We start from the raw sequence: 17,324 nt of genomic DNA, 5'->3' as shown, positions 1-17,324 counted from the left end.
ATCAACCTTCTATTTACCTATGATTAATGAGACATACACCCATGCACTAAATTCTCTACGCCCCACTCGAGCTCTTATCAATTCTTTGTACTTCATTCTTTGTAAACATAAATTCATGGATTATGACTCTTGAGTTACAGTTATTGACTGGCATCTGTATTCTTATGTGCACCCCACCCCCACCTGCACTTCTCTAACATTTCACAACATTTACAATTTCTTTAGAATGGCCTCATAGTAATGACAGCTAAAGGATTATGCTGAAACACAGAGTTAATATCAGCCCTCGTTAATGTTCTATATGTGTGTGTTCATGTCCAGGTTTCCTCTGTACTACGAGCTGAAGATAGCCTTTGTGATCTGGCTGCTGTCCCCGTACACCAGAGGAGCGAGTCTGATTTACAGGAAGTGTCTGCACCCACTGCTGTCCTCCAGAGAGAGGGTAAGATCACCCGTCCATCCATCCATGTCTGTATACATGGCTTGTTTTGTTTTCGTGTGTGTGTGTACCTGAAAATATTAAAGTCTCAGCTTTTCACTCGATGAAACTGTCCACTAGAAAAGTGCTATTGATTCTCTCCCTCCAGGAAATAGATGAGTATATTGTGCAGGCCAAGGAGAGAAGCTATGAGACCATGGTGAACTTCGGGAAGCAGGGGCTGAGCATCGCAGCCACCGCCGCTGTCACTGCAGCTGTCAAGGTAAGTGTTTGAAAAGTGCCACATGTATTGTTTTTCTTCATTATAACACTGTGTTATTATTAGTTTAATCAAAATGCCTTTGTGTATCAACCATAACTTCACAATAGCATTACTGTTGGTACCCTACATCTTAATCCTGTGGTATTTTCTCAAATTAAGACAAAATTTCCTGTAAACCCTGTTGCTTCCTCTTCCTTCCCCCTCTCGTCTGTGGCTTTACTGAGGAGGATGAATGTACTAGACATATTTTTTCTGTGTAGCTATGTAGAAACTGTGAAAGTTGTAACTTCCTTCACTTACATACACTAAAGCCCATTACCTGTTTTCTACAATCAAGCAATCCAGCAGATTGTCTTGCCAAATCCAACCTGTTGGCACAGAATGTACTCACTCGGCTTACTAAATAACAATTAGGAGAACGTAGACAGAATTAGTGTTATTGGGTAAACTGGTTCAGTGCCCGTTCAAAACGTGCCTGTTTGGAACGGGCCAATTGCTTATTATTTCTTGACAACAGCATATATATGTATCAATTGACAAACCTATCAATTAAAACGATAAGGAATTAATAAATCAAATGGTTTAAATCCAGACAGACACTTCACCAGTGAAAGTAAATTGAGGTTAAACTGTAGAAGCAGTTTACAGCCTTCCATTGGTTGATTTTTCTGCCAATCAAATGTGTCTGCACTCCTGTTGGCTTGTTTTACTGCCTACACCTCTGTTTCTCTCTCCTGTGTGCGCTTGTTTTTCTCTCTCAGCCAGTTTAACTGAGTGTGGTGCGTTCCTTTGTCTCGCTAAGCAAGTTAGAGCCCAGAAGCTCCACCCTGCTGTGATGTGATGGTGTTCATATCAAACAGCCCCCGCTGCAATCAGACACAGAGCTGAGTGGCTCATTGAACACTTGTTTATTCAAGGTTTCTTAATATTAAATGTGGCGCGTGTCCAAATTGCACCAAATGTCTGTCTCCACAGTAAATCACCTGTTGAGTGTTTGATGGTTGTTTATTTGTTCTTTAGAACATAACCACTATGAAACAATCAGAAAATAACGTTATATTTCTGTCATTCGTGGCCTTTCTCTCTCTCAGAGAAAGCTTTCCAGCCTGTCTCTGTCGCTTGCTCTCCCTCTCATTTCATTCAATCTCTTTCTCCGTTTTTCTCGTCTTTTTTAATACAAGTTGGAAAACCCACAACAAAGCCTAACTTTTAACGTTATCAAACGAAGAGAGATGTCGTCCCCTCGACTCTCTCATGGCAGGATTGTACAGCTGCATGAATTTGGTCCAAATTGGACCGAATTTGATGCTGCACTCCCTTGGGTCCACAGCCATACACCCGCGAAGTGTGGAGTTGATTGGATGAACGGTTCAAGAGCTACACGAAGGACATACATACATGCATACATACATACATGCATACATACAGAGATTCCTTCCTTTAGTAGAGGGACGAATGCAGGAGAGTTGCAATCCTGGAATACTATGCTGATGCAAATGTATTCTCTGTGTCTCTCTCTAAAGTATCTTGTTGTCCCTCAGCTACCACTTACTGCAGAGTCAGTATAAATGAAATGTGTGTGTGAACTGGTTTCATCAGCATTGCGTGAATTCCTGAGGGTATCAGATAATCCCCGCTGATCTCCTGTCTAAGGCTTCACTGCACTGAGGTAATCCCAGGCAGCGGAAATCTACTACTAAATAGAGAGTCAGGTTATTGGATCCACATTCACAGCAGAAACCATAGCATGCATGTAATGATTTAGTGTGATACCTGATCCTGGGTTCATGAGTCACTGTTCAACAAAATCACGACGTTGCTGCAGAACATGTGGGTTCTGAGCTCCAGACACTGATCAGAAGAAGAGAAGAACACTTGTAAATGTTTGTACAGTATTAGTTCCAGGCTTTCACAACTCATACTATGTTGGCTGAGAGACTTTTACCTTTCTGCACTTCATCTTGTGATTTATGTTCCGTTTTGCTGCAAAACCTTCCTACTTATGATGATAAAATGGCAAAGTTGGATAAAACTTAATTCCCCAAATTATTAACATAGATATCCCAGTGTCTCTATTAGGGTCATGAGTGACAGAAAAAATGAATTTGCCAAGTTAAAAACACTCCAAAACAAATAGATTAATAAGACCAGTGAAGAAGTTAGAATTCACTCATTTGTTGGAACAAGACAAGAGAATAAGACTGTACTGTCCTGTCAGAGTAAAATTGTATTCTACAATTGAGTATGTTTACATGCACTCTAGTATCCCAGGTTTGAGTCTCATCCTGGTTTTGAATATATGTGGGACATGATTTTTACAGGCAAAAAAGGATGTGCTCACAAAATCCCATGTATGCAACTGGTTGGTAAACAATACAGACTAATAAATGCTTACTTGAAATGGCTTGTCACGAATGAATCCAAATGTTAAAGTATACTGTCTCTGCCAACTACATTCAGGTTTCTCAAGAAACTATTTTCCTTTTCCAGAAAAATAATAAAAAGCCAACAAAATTGATGAACCCTCTAATAAAAACAGGAAAAGGAATGACTTAACCCTTAAATACTGTTTGGGTCTAATTTGACCCATTTTGAAATTTGAAAGCAATAAAAAACAAATAACGTTTTTAAGCCTGAAATTTTAGAACATTTCTTAAGTGGCCATGAATATGCAGAAATGGAAATATGTTAAAATTACAGGACAGTGAGGACTGAGTTCAAGGGGGACCTTGACACTGTCATGAGAACTGCCCCTGTCCCACCATATGTGTTAACATTAGAGGCTCCTGTAGACCTTTGAGGTGTTAAGGGGGAATCTTGAAACAGTGAAAGAGTAAAACTGTGCATAGGCAACATCATGGTGTACATACAGTAGGGACATAGGGTAACAGGGTGCCTTGACACTTTTCATAGCATCTGCACATGCAAACAAGCCTATACAAATGTAACAAATCAAACCCATCAACTCCCATGCAACCAACATAGTGGTTGCCTAACATAGTCCTGCCTATAGTGGAGGGCAGCTTTCATAGGACTATAAAAAGTACCTGAGCTCCTGTTGCACTGATTGTGGAAGGAGAGACACCACCTTCCCCACACGCCAGCCTCAGCAGCCTCAGCAGCACAGTAGTCTGAATCCTGCCCCGATCAGTCTGCAGTCTCACACTTTATTGCCACAAGGTTTGAAATTTGCAAACCAGTTTGCTGTTTTGTTTTACGACTAATACACTCAATACAGAGTTGACTGTGTACAGTTGACAGAAAAAGAGGGCGTGTGGTTTGCAAGCAGGGTTGATTGATGGTTTTAATGGTTATAATGAAACCTACCATTCAAAAAATAGGGTTGCATCATTCCCTTTCAATAAAATTTATAGATATAATTATAGCTGTCTTTTTTTAAAGATATCATGATGTAATCTAGTGTGGCTGTGAATGTATTTTCTCTATAAACAAAGATGTCAAACCTTAAGAAAACACGTTGCTCTCTGAAACATTAATAAAGGATTAACCACCCACCAAGATCTATAGATGTAAAATACCTTTGTGGTTCAAGATTTTGTAAAGGGTCAAAAATGACCCGCTCCATACTGTGAAGGGTCAGAATATGAACAGTAAGGGTTAACAGGGTAAATGTCAAGACAAAGGAGATGCAGATAGACCAATCAATACCAAGAGTATCACTGTGAACGTAGAAATTCTAACTTCTCTGTAGTGTGTGTGTGTGTGTCCTTGTAGTGACACTAGTCTGGGACTTGTAAAACCCTCCTGTCTCTGCTTACATGAAACATGCTATTAATCACTGCTTCAAAGCTACGCCTCTCTCACTCTCACACATTCCAGTCTTGTGCTTTCTCTCTTTCTTCTTCACTGTCTTTCTCACTCTCTCTTTTTATTTGTCCTCTCTTGGCCGGAAAACTCCCTTTCTTCTCTCTCGTCTCTTATTTCTCATATTCCTTATATTTCCATTGCCTCTCCTTGTCTTTACTCTTTCTCTATCCTCTCCTCTCCCTCCGTGGTTTATCATCACAGTGCTATTTCAAGTGCTTTCAAAGCTTTTCATGTTTCTAGTTGGAATGATTAACCCTGGCTAGTATATAAAACCAGCTGCGTTGTACATAAAATCCACCTGTCTGAACCTGCCAGTCTGACTGGACCAAAGCAGCTCAGAGAGCACTTCTGAGAAAGATTTCTGCAGAAACTGCGGCCATGGTTTGGTTTACAAATGCTTCTCGGTATTTAAACCCATGCACATCAATAAACATGCATATTAATGTGAATGTAGCCTGCAGCTGAATCTGTAAAGCATCTACAGATTTAAAGAAGCAGACTGCTCTTTGAAAACTTGGCCGTGCTGCTCATTCTGTTTTACAGCTTTCTTCAGTTGTTGTTCTGCTCCCTGGTCTGTGAGCTATAACTCAACTCTGCTCATGCCCACATGACACACCTCAACAGTGCCCAGTGTGCAATGTTCCTTTCTGTTTGATCTGACCTGCAGATGTTCTAACACAGGAACATGTTGCTCTCCTTGTACTGATATGTATGCTAGTGCTATTTGTAGTTTTGGTTTTCTGTCTTTCTGATAATCTGATGTCTTAACTGTCATGTAAACAAGAAAGCTGGTTTGTGTAATGGGAGTTGGAGCATAGAGAAACTTGATTTCCCCCGCTAGATTCCTCCTGGAGAATGCTGATTTCTTGGCCATTAGCTCCAATTGGCATGTGCATCTAAATAAGTCAGTTTAACCCTTTCATGCATAGTGGTCACTACAGTGGACAGCTATTTAAAAGCCGTTTTCTTATATATGCATGGGTTTTAATAGTATAGTTGCACATCAGCCAACACAGTGGACTCTAGTGTGTCATCCCATACACTGCCATCCATTGGCCAGCCTTTGTAAGTGCAATACAAATTTCTCAAAACCGTAGACTGTAACAGCTCAAAACCAAGATGGCCGCCTGCCGGCCGGAAATGCTCATCAGCTCAGGAATATCTTGCCAATCCTTCTATAGTAATAGACCCTTGCAGGTAAATAACATTTTGTAACATCGAGTCACAACTAAGGAGTAACACAATTGTTAAAATTTCCAAGTATTGATTTTATGTTGGGAGAAAATGACGATTAATCATCTGTCCACTAAGTTGGACAAACTCCTTGAATAATGCATGTTTAAAAAAAAAAAAAAGTTCAAATATTTTTTTTCATGCCTAAAGAGGAATAAAAACACTTAGGAAAAAAATCCTGACTGAAGTTATTATAATTCATGCATGAAAGGGTTAAATCAGCCATGGATCCATGATAAGGTCAGGGGTAGGGAGGCAATCTGATAAGTGACCTGCTGAATTTCTACACAGATTTGACTGTAACCAGGTTACTACAGGGCATGAAAACATGTCCTCTGGTTACCTGCGTTACTGATGTCTCTGAGTAACCTCAGGTCTTGTGTGCATGTTAATCTACTGAGTCAGTTGGACTTCTCTGTGACAAAAAGTAGCATGGGTTTACAGTGACTTCTGCATTTTACAATAAAACTTTAAAGGTGCACTATGTAAGATTTATATAGCATAAAGCTCACTGTTTACAGTGAATCTGTGTTGTCAAGATATCTAAATGTGCTGTCTGTGCTCTCTGTTGATGTGCTGCCCCATAATTGTTTTGTGCAGGTGGTCAAATCTTATGTGGTGCACCTTTTTGAAGTAACACTGGCTACTTTTGAGATGAATGAATGAGATGTTTCCTTTTTAATCTAGTCTCTCCATGTCTCAACCATCCATCCATCTCTTGGTTTTTAATTCCACTGGTTTCCAAGATACATACATAGCATGATAATACAAGCAAGGAATTATTCCCAGAGTCCTGATGGTGCATTCAAGATAACACGGACATCCACTATTTGAAAATCAGCTGTTTAAAAAAACAAAAACAAATTCACCTAATCATTTTAATACATCCATGTTTGCTCATAGACACTTTTCACCAAACGTGTTATTTACCACCTCAGTGTTAGAAGAGACAGTTGCTATGTGCAAAACACAAGAGTGAACAAAACATTCACACCCACACCAGGAAGACCACACCCTCAAGACTTTACAGTTCATGGGCGTCTGTGTGTCGATGGTATATTTCCCTTGTGCCTGCATAGAAGACAGAGACAACACTGTACTGGCTTATCAGTGTATGAAGTCAGTTCAACACTCTTAAACAAGCAGCCATGGTGAGCTTTGACAAATCAACAGTAGTAATGGAAAATATTTGGGACTTGTAGTTGACTTACTCCCATGCTAAACTGTTTACTGTGGCATGAAAACATCCTACTGCTTACTCTTTTGGCTTTTGCTATGTTTTCCTCTTACAGTATCATCGGTACATTGATAATAACATAATTGATAATAACATCTTTTTAGCCCAGTACTGCATGTAAAAGTGTAATTATATAGTCAGAAATATTCTGTTAATTAGTTTATTCATAGTGATGAGTTCTGAATTACACACATGAACAGTGTGATTGTAGTGTTGAACTCAGAACAGGTGCAGCCTTCATGCACCTTAGTGCTCCTCCCACCTCAGTGCATGTCCTCACTGCAGCAGGTCATTCTCCTGCAGCTACACACTCACTGACCACATATTGGCTTTTCCTAATCATTAGCCTCAGGTCCCTGGACGGCCAGTGTAATGGACTTTTCTAAATTCAAGTTAATGTTGTCAATCCCCTAGTGTTGTGTGCTCGTTGTTTCTCTCCTTGGGGCTTGTAATACACTGAACACTGTACAGCAAGACCTCTGGGAAAATACTTGTACACATAGAATAACATGCTGCTGCAAACACTTGATTGATTGTAGAGCTGCAACAATTAGTAGATTAATCGAATAGTTGCTAACTATTCAATTAATTGCCAACTATTTTGATAATTGATTAATTGCTTTGAGTCTTTTTTTTTTTTTTTTTTTTAAAGAAAAATGTGAATATATTCTGCTTTCTTTAGTCTTCTATGACAGTAAACTCAGTATCTTTGGTTTTTGGACTGTTGGTCGGGACAAAACACATTTTTCACAACTTTTTGCCATTTTACTGACCAAGCAGCTAATCAATTAATTGCAAAAATAATCACCAGACTAACTGATAATGTTGCAGCCCTAGCAAAGTGTGTCTACAGTTAGTTCAGACTGTCTTTATATGAAATTGACTGTAGCTTATCTAAATGCATGCTTCTGTTTCTACACAGCTTGGAAGATGTAAGATATCTTCTTCTAATATGATATGACCTGTTGACTGTATATTGAACACTTGTGGGAACATGCATCACTACTGCTGCACTTGCTCTGCTTTAAGTGTCTAACTGCTGTGCACGCTGATTTTATAAAACCACATCGTTTGGTTTCTAATTCCATTTTTTTTTTACATTGGGTCAAGGTTATGTTGTGTGGATCTGCCCTGACTTGCTTCCTAGCTTAACCCTCTTGTGACTTTGTTTCTCTTTGTCTCTCTGTACTGACATCCCTCTTTCTGTAGGGTTTCTGTGCTTCAGCAGGCTGCTCTGGGAGGTAAAAACCAGTCAGTGTAAGCAGCATGGACAGAATGTTTCCCTGCCATTTCATACCAGCATTATTCTCCCATGTCTCCATGCTCCCCATCCTTTCTGTTCTTTTATCAGACCAGGTAGCTTACTGTAGTAATAAAGTATCAAATACATTGAACTCATTGAAGTATTTATAACCTCATTTTCCTTCATTTATATCCTTAATGTTTTGGAGATTTTTTTTGTACCTGTGTTTAAAGCTTTCATTTCATAATAACACTTGACTCCATCAGAAATGTCTCCAGTCAGTTTTTTTCTTAAGTTTCTGTTGCTGTTGGTCATTTTGTTTACTCTTTTAGTGCTGTTGTCTCCATCACTGTAGAATTCAGGTTTCACATATGATATTCCTAAAAATCATAGCATGTTGTGTTCATAAGTATACAGTATGTTCACCCTTTTATTTATACTGTGCACATATTTGAGTCAACATATAGTGTTAAGGATGTCTAACTGAGTCTCAAGTTATCGGTAGTGGAAGTGGACAGATACTGATCAGTATAGCATGCCTCTACAGCAGTTTGACACCCAGATTGTGGGTTTTATGAGTACACAGGTTGATGGAAACACACTTAGTGTTAGAGAAATGTCTGAATTGAATTCCATCAGAGTAATGCAAAAAACAACAACAGTAAAAGGTTAAGTTAGTCAGACAGATTCAGATATCAGTTCTCTCACTGCTCAGTTTTCACATTCAGCTCTAAAGCTACTTCCAGCGTGGGTCGCAAGCTGCAACCAATCAATGATGTGTGAGACGTGCATAGAATGTCTATCAGGACGGGTCCTCAAGTCAAGCAAAATACGTCTGTGTGACATTTAACAGATGAGTGATAGTAAGCTGTTGTCCAAAATAGTAGATAACCATATTCTCATGATTATTTGCCTTTTATAGAAACAATAAACACATATATTTAGATGTTTTTTTTTGATAAATCAGCTGAAAGCCTCCAGATATTCAGAGGGAACAGCAGGCTCTCCGCTGGTTGGAAAGTAGTTTGAACAGCCTGTTGACTCTCACTCACTTCATCAGTGTGTTGGATTGTGTCCTGTTGATCCCTGAGAGATCTGAAGTGCTGTTTGCTGCTGATGCAATATTGACTTGTGTGTGTGTGTGTGTGTGTGTGTGTGTGTGTGTGTGTGTCACAGGGTCAGGGTGCCATCACAGAGAAGCTTCGTAGCCTGAGTATGCATGACCTCACACAGATAAGCCAGCAGGACGAAAGAGGAGGAAACCAGCTCTACCAGTACAGCTCCCATTCAGCCAACCCAGCCATCAGGAGATCCCAGAGCACTGACGCTGCTGACGGAGCAGGTACACACACACATGCACACACAAATAAAACAAAAAAATGACAAAAGATCTGAATGAGGGTCTGGTCTCTTTGAGCAGGTCTTAATCTTTATCAAGGAGGAAGTGTGTATGTGTGGATGTGAGGGTTAAAGCTAAGAAATATAACCAGGTGCAAACCCCAAGCATGCCTTGAAGGTTATCAATAAAATTTTACATTTAATCCGAAATTTCACAGCGAGCCAAAAGGGAAAACGTAGCGGTGAGAAGTCTGGCGGCAGCATTTTTGAAGAATTTTAATTGGCACGCTCATTATTGGAGGTCCCATCCGTGATTCAAACTTATAAGACATACATTTACATACGTTTAACATTCAGAAAGTCTTGCATGATTCTGCTTTCAGATTCAGCCACAGACGTTCTGCTAAAACCCCACTGCCTCCACTCAATGTAAACAAATTCAAATTACATACAGTAGATAGAAAAAAAAGATTCAGCCACAGATTTAAAGAAGTATAGAATTTCTAACTGTAGAAATAGCACAGTTTTCCCTCACATTGCAGAGACACAGGGTTCAGTTCCCAGAAGCAATACCGCCGGCTACTAGACTATAATCAGCCTTTTAGCAGGAGGAAAGCTGGCCGGGGTTCTCGTCCTTGTCACTGCACTAGAGATGTACTAATCGCTGGAGCTGCCTGGCGGGTCAGTCTGCTGTGTGTTCCGTCCTTCTGGTGAAGCTCATCACCGTCGATGATGAGGTCACAATATGCAGACATGAATGTTCTTCTCGGGAGAGTACGGACTGTACCACAGCCTGATTGGAACTGATCTCAGGTGGAAAAACGACTGCAAATTTCCACATTTTTAGGCAAAGCTGCCCCATACTCAGGACCGAAACTGTGGAATCACTTATCTCACCAGGGAGGAGACCCACAGATAGGTCAGCGATATGATAGATATGACTATATCACAGAGAAAACACTGCCATATCAACTTATCATTTTGGTCTTTATGTTTCTTTGTTGTTGTACATGTCTTTCTACTTGCTCGCTGAGATCTGCAGGTTGGCTGGCATTTCAATGAAAGCACTTTGCAGCTGTGTGTGAGATGACTTCCCAGCAGACAGAGGGGATGAGGTTGAGTGGGATGCTGGTGGAATGTCAAACACACACTCTCTCTCTCTCTCTCTCCGTTCCGTCTGTCTATACGTCTCTCACACACAGCCGGTTAGTGAGCCATGAGGAGGGAGGCAGGGAGGGAGGGAGGGAGGGAGGAGAGGACAGAGATGAATGTATAGGAGGAAAGAAAGTGAAGATGTATGGGATGGATGGAGAAGGAGTGAATTGGATGAAGAGGTGGATGGAGGGAAGGAAGGCTGGTAGACAACATTAGCATACTGAGAGAGGAAAGACTGTATTATGTATTCAGCTCAGCCAGACTGCAGAGAGACACAGAGAGAGCACAGGAGGAGAGATGTTTTCACCCTTTATGGTTCTCCCTGCTATGGAGGCTTTTCAGGTGACATCACACAGCCTCTGGTGGCCATGTTGGATGTCCTTTTTTTTTTCTTGATTGTTGTGTTAAACACATGATTGTGCAGAGCCAAACCAACAATGAATTGATCTACTGTCAAGTATTGTGTGTGTGTGTGTCCAAACAAACTGACACATCTTATTCCTCTGTGCCATAGCTTCATTGTTGTCCAAAAACACATTGGAATACATCAGTGAGTCACACTGTTGCACTGGGTGACATGTTCCTTCATAACCATCAACACACACACACACACACACACCGTCCTGCTGCCAGAAATGCTCACTAGAACACCAAATGTGGATTCATCCACTGCTGAAAATAGTCCCCAATAAAAGCATTATTTCCTATCGCCAAAAACGACAGTGCCCAGCTGTTTTGGGAAATTACTCCTTTTAAAAATGAAACCATATATTTGTGAGCTGTTTTTAAAGATTTAAGTCTTCAGATGGAACCAATGGGCTTAGACCTGAGAGCCACAGGCAGGGTAGTGAAGTCAGACAGTATTGAGAGATTGGTGGTTTTGGTTTTTGCATGGGGTTTGTTGACAGTTTAAATAAATAGAATAATGCCAGCCTTACTCTTCAACAGAGTCGAACACATACATGTCATTCTATAGTTAATACATGACAGTGCTTGTGTGTGTTTGGACTTATTAGCTAGTTGAATATTTTAAAGCTGGAGCTGCGCTAATGAGACCTTCAACTGATGATTTGTTTTTGTGCTGCGTCATAAACTCCGCTCACAGTCTGTCTACACAGGCTGCGTAGTGAAAGCAGCGAGTTAGCAGATCTGCAACAGTTCAATCGGTTTCACACAGGATGTGTTCATGCACAGCACTGGCGTGTGGTCATCTGCTTTTTGGCAGCAACACAATCACAGTAGTTACGCGTATAAAACGGAAGAAAATGGATTTGAAGAAGAAAGTCTTGGTCGTGGTTACGCAAATAAAGTGTGAGTAAAGCGCGAGCCTGTATTAAGAAATCTAGTAGTGTATCTGTTTCATCAGACACGCATGAGATGAATGACTGTAGACAGGCTGTTGCACATGCTGCACTGATCCTGTTTCCAGCCACTGAAACTCAGCCCGCACAGATAGAATCAATGTCCTGGGGATACACAAATAATGTTTCACTAACTTTGTCATTTAATATATTTTCAACCAGATCATGTTATTAACAGCGTCTAATGGATCACAGACTGAGCATTAACAACTCTATTCCCAGAGCTCAAAGTCATTTTGTCTGACCAACATAAATCCAAATTTTTTTTTTTTTTTTTTACTATTTTATCAAAATGTTTTTATCTTGTGCAACTGAGCTGTATTCCATGGTTTGAGGCAACATAAGAGGAGAGCAGATTCAGAGGGATCTCAGTGGGTTTGGAGATGCTTTTGGCTGAGCTAGACGCAGCGTTGACTGATAAAGCCCACAGCTCTCTACATGACAGGAAATTGGAGCGTTTTACCACAGAATAGACTGGTAATGGCTGGAATGACTGGAATGACTTGATTTGTTCTCCACAGCCCAGACAGAAAATGTTTATAAAAAAAAAAACCTGGAACAGAAACGCAACACGTTCTTCCTTTGCAAATAACTTTTTCATTTGAGAGTGAGGAGCAGGAGATGAGTGTGCTGCTCAGACAGCACTCTGCACTCTACAGTCATGAGTCTGCAGCAGGCTGGAGACACTCAACAGGGTTCTAGACAACTACCAAAGCAGACTGCAGTACTTTTAATTGCAGTGCTGAACACTGTTTCAGTCTTTCATCGCTGCTAGTTCTGGAATCTTTTATTGTCTTTTTGCAATAACAGCTGATTACCATCCAACCATCTTGTGTTGGAATTTGAAACCTCATGTGAAACTGGCCTCTGTCTCATCCCACCCTGTTTCCTCTGGGAGTGGAAAGGTGGTGAGTTGCTTCCAGCTCTGGAGAGTGGGAGGTTTTCTCTTATAGACTCCAGATGTGACCGAAACAACAGCAGAAAGAACTAGAGCTAGAGCAGACAGAAAACACATCGCTGTTTGGATACGAACAGGACTGAAACACTAACGGGACACTAATACAGACATTTTCATACTGTGTGTATATATAACAATATAAATTTAATCATGTTATCTCTAAAAAATGTGCCATATTGGTGATCATTAACATAAAGAGAATGTGATGCTGATAAATGTGTGTGAGATGAGTGTCTTCTAGAAACACACTAACTGCTGTGTTTCTATGAGAAGAGACAAAGACAGTGAGGCAGCAGTAACAGCTGGTGTCTGCTGACCTCTGCTGGTCAGCTTCCTCTCACACTCTGCCACTTCAAACACTCAGCTGTCAAACACACCTCATTTGTAAGATATAAACTGTATATTGCCAAAATATAAGTCTGAGTTGATGTGTGTGTGTGTTTTTCAGAGTACTTTTATGACCAGGAGGAAAGGTCAGATGAAGAGGCTGAGCCAACCTTCTCTGAAGACGAGGCTGTTAGTCAGAAAGGACTGAGACGTTCGCAGAGCGTCAAGATCGCACGATCCAGAGTCCGCAAAGAAGTAAGTGTCCTTCACCCTTCTGTTGAAAGTTATCTGTTTGTACTTATATCTGTCTATAAAAAGGAAAGAATCATAAGAATGTCATAATATCATAATAAGAAGAAAACTACACAACAGCCTGCACAGACTCAGGGTGTATAAACACATTCCTGCTACATTTTCAGTCCATTATTTTTTATTATTTTGTCACCAGGTTCGCTATGGATCCTTGAAGATTAAAGGCAAGAAGAGACCAGCACTGAGCTCTGTTAACTATGGATTGTGAAAAGACTCTGCACACACACAAACACACACACACACACACACACGCCGCTGAGCTTCTGCTGATTGGTGGATGATATAGTCAGCCTGTATTCCAGCTCTTGTCAGTCTGACTTCTCACTCCGCTGAACTCTTTTATCTCTTTTTATCTCTTTTATAACGAGCTTTCTGCTGACATATTTATGACCTGATACATCCTTTTTTTTTTTTTCCCCTCTCAGAGAACTTTGATGGTTATCTGCGAGTTGTTGCCGTACATTATGTTTGTTGCATGGACCTGTGTGTTTTATTTGTTTTTCATTAGAATTGTAGGTTTTAGGTGTGATGTTATATATGTGTAGTCTTTTAGATTTTAGATCCATCTTTTAGTTATTTCATACAAGTTTGGTGGTATGACTTTCTCATAAGGCATCCTCCATGAAGGGTTTATAAGCTGCAACTAATAAATCACCATCATTTATAGCTCAGTCATTAGTACTAATACAAGCTTCCAGGTTGACAGAAATCCCTTTAGCTGGTGGTTATCTTCCTAATCAATGCGTTAGTTGATTAGATTTTAATTTTTCAATACCAAACATTCCCAAGTTCCAGTTGTTTTTCTTTCTCTTATGTGATGATAAATTGATAATCTTGGGGTTTCAGACTGTTGCCATATATCATATATCAATTTGAGTTTCAGGAAAGTTCAAACTTCACCATTTTCAACCAAACTAAACTATAAAACAATTAATTGAGAAAATAATCAATAATTTATAGAATTGTCAGTTGTGGCTTTACTTTAGATAAAGAGTCATGCAGTCATTGATATTTTATTTAGGGCACAACAGGAAAATCAGAAAACACATCATCTGACATGTCATATCATTGTATAGTTGTTATGGGAGTTATGTGTCTGGTATTCCAACATTCACTCTCCCATTAGTTTGCATTAAATATACATTTTGAAAGAAGAAACAACACATTCTTTTGAACTCTTAAGCAATAAAACACACCCTTCGATGCAATAGATTCACGTGTTCTGCCGTTAGCTTACAATGGCTAATGTTAGCAATCTTGAGATAGATAGTGCTGTGTAACTGACATTACAGTTCAGTTCACTGACTCTACTTGTACAACTATTACTCTACATTTTAGCATGTTATACATATACATTTCAGTGCTTACATGTAAATGCCACTTGTGGCCACACTTCCCCTCAGCTCCACTGAGGTTTTTGCTGTCTTTTAGCTGTTTTCAGTGATGAAGCCAGTGTACACCACCTGTCCAGCACCAAACAGCATATAGACAAAGTTAGCAACTAGCTGGTGAGGAAAGCAGAATATTAGCCATGACTCCAAATGAAATGTAAATAGGCAACTGTTTGCTAACATATTCACCATAACAACTTTAGAAGGTGATGACATGTCAGTGTTGTGCTGCCCCCAAGTGGCAAAAAACACCAAACTAATCAATGAATGCAGCTTTAAACATTAACATTTGTATGTGGCGACATAACTTGGCAACCCAAGTTGTTTTTATTAATGGCTTATAACTGACTTATGATGCATTAGTAAATGATAAATTACCATTAGGGTCAGGCTGTCAGCTTATAAACTCTTCATAAGGAGTACCTCATGGTCATTTGTACCAGTTTTGCTCCTGCTGCCTTTCAGGTGTTTTATGAAAGAGGAACTTGTTCCTATTTCAGCCTCTGACACTAGTGTGTTGGGGGTTCATTAACTTCCATATGGCTCACTATACTAATGGACACTCTTCTTACTCTGAGGGACACCTCAAGGCTCAGACACTTGCAACATTCCGGTGACCTTCAAAGAAACAGGGTGTCTTTACAAGAGCCAAGAGTTCACCAGCAGTACTAACACGAACATTTTGAACTTTAGGAGAGAGTGGAGTTGAATGAATCAGATGTGGAGCTGAGCCTGTCTGAGTGAAACACATTTGAATCAATCTAAAGAACACCAGCAGATGAACACTATCCCTGATTCCTGTCAGAGGGGGAGACTGTGAACACCGGAGAAGAGAAAGAACGGGAAGAGAAACCAAATAAATGAAACAAAATGATCCTTCCAAGTGTGTGTGTGGGGATTTCAGCCTTTCTGAAGGCCCAAAACCCTCTTATTTTCCTGCTTTGTAATCATGTATTTTTATATGACTGTGTGTCCTGATCACTCCTGGTTGTAAATTTCTATCTGCATTTCTCAATATCAGTGATGATTGGCTTTTTGAATGTTATGTGTCAGTGTGTTGGATCAAAAGGAGTCTTTTTTTTTATTGTAACCACCTTTTTTTTTTTTTGCACATACACCTCCAACGAAACCTTTTTATCAATGCTGTTGTTGCTTTTCATCTCATTTTCTAATGTACTTTGCTGTGGGAGGATGCAGCACACATGAGTGGATTATGCATCCTTGATGATGGATGCTCTAGTAAATCTAATGGTGTCATGATATGTGAAACTTTGGCTTGTTTTTGTCCTCTGGCACTGCAGTCAGTACAGTGCTCACAAGCTGTAGAAAGCTCCTACACTTTCTGTGTTGAAGATAGAGATTGTGAAGAGTCAGTTTATGTGGTTTCTCTGGTAGAAACCTTGTTATTCTAGTCTGTCAGTGAGCAAAAGTACTGACCTATTCAAGTTCTAAAAAACTAGATTAATAGAAGATATAGACAGGTGACACATTGAAGGTCAAACCTGAAGGAATCTCTCTTCCACAATGATGCTGCCTCCATACAAAGGTCACAGAAAGGTTTAAGGACTATGAGAATGATGTGAATCATGCTATGGCCTTCACCAGATCTCAACCTGAATTGGAGCACTTTTTAAGCAGAAATCACATTTCCCGTGTCAGGGTTTGTGAATTTGTGACATCTTCCTGTCAGCGAGGATCTGCACAGATGTTCGTCTCGCATGGTTTGCACGCACTAACTGCACATGTGAACACGTCAGCCTAACAGAGCGGTGATCAAGTCCACCCTGCTGCTTTTGGAGTATATCTGGCACTACAGCTCTCAGACACCATCACTCCTCTGCACCCCCTCCTCCCCCTCTGAGCAACCCTTCCTTCCATCCCTCACAGATACAGTATTATAAGTACCAGTCTTAATGTGCTTGTGGCTGACATCATTGGTTTCCCAGAGTTCCAAATAGGTGTTGAGGTGCAATAACAAGCCAAACCTCCTCATGACTTGGTGTCCATTGAATGCTTATAACTGACTAATGATACCAAAGCTTCGTGTACTTACCCAGAGCTGTGTGACTGGGCTTTTTGATCTGTGTAGGGGAAATGTCTGGTGTGTTGATTACTGGATTGTAAATGCAATAAAATAAAGCTGCCTGATTACAGTCAGGACAACAAAGGTTTGTGGCGTGTTGAATCACCATTCTCTTGTGTCTCCAGTAAGTGTGTGTGAGTGTCTCAGCAGTAGATCC

At 40.2% G+C, this 17,324-nt stretch overlaps 1 protein-coding gene across 4 annotated transcripts in view; it reads left to right on the top strand.

The window, feature by feature from the left end:
- Positions 1 to 17,324, top strand: part of reep3b (receptor accessory protein 3b) — a 44,050-nt gene that overhangs the window by 25,466 nt on the left and 1,260 nt on the right. For 2 of the 4 annotated variants that reach the window (XM_042397491.1, XM_042397494.1), the window contains exons 4-8: positions 322 to 442; positions 588 to 701; positions 9,419 to 9,584; positions 13,503 to 13,636; positions 13,830 to 15,301. In XM_042397491.1, coding sequence (XP_042253425.1) covers positions 322 to 442; positions 588 to 701; positions 9,419 to 9,584; positions 13,503 to 13,636; positions 13,830 to 13,901 — 607 coding nt within the window. In that variant the 3' untranslated portion in view covers positions 13,902 to 15,301. Of the gene's footprint in view, positions 1 to 321; positions 443 to 587; positions 702 to 9,418; positions 9,585 to 13,502; positions 13,637 to 13,829; positions 15,302 to 15,777; positions 17,252 to 17,324 lie in introns of those variants that run through there. The other 2 variants (XM_042397493.1, XM_042397492.1) reach the window with 2 other exon arrangements.

This window comes from Thunnus maccoyii, chromosome 20 (assembly GCF_910596095.1).
Source record: "Thunnus maccoyii chromosome 20, fThuMac1.1, whole genome shotgun sequence".
Classification (NCBI taxonomy): Eukaryota; Metazoa; Chordata; class Actinopteri; order Scombriformes; family Scombridae; genus Thunnus; species Thunnus maccoyii.
Note: the sequence above shows the minus strand (reverse complement) of the source record. Positions and strands in the feature narration are given on the sequence as shown.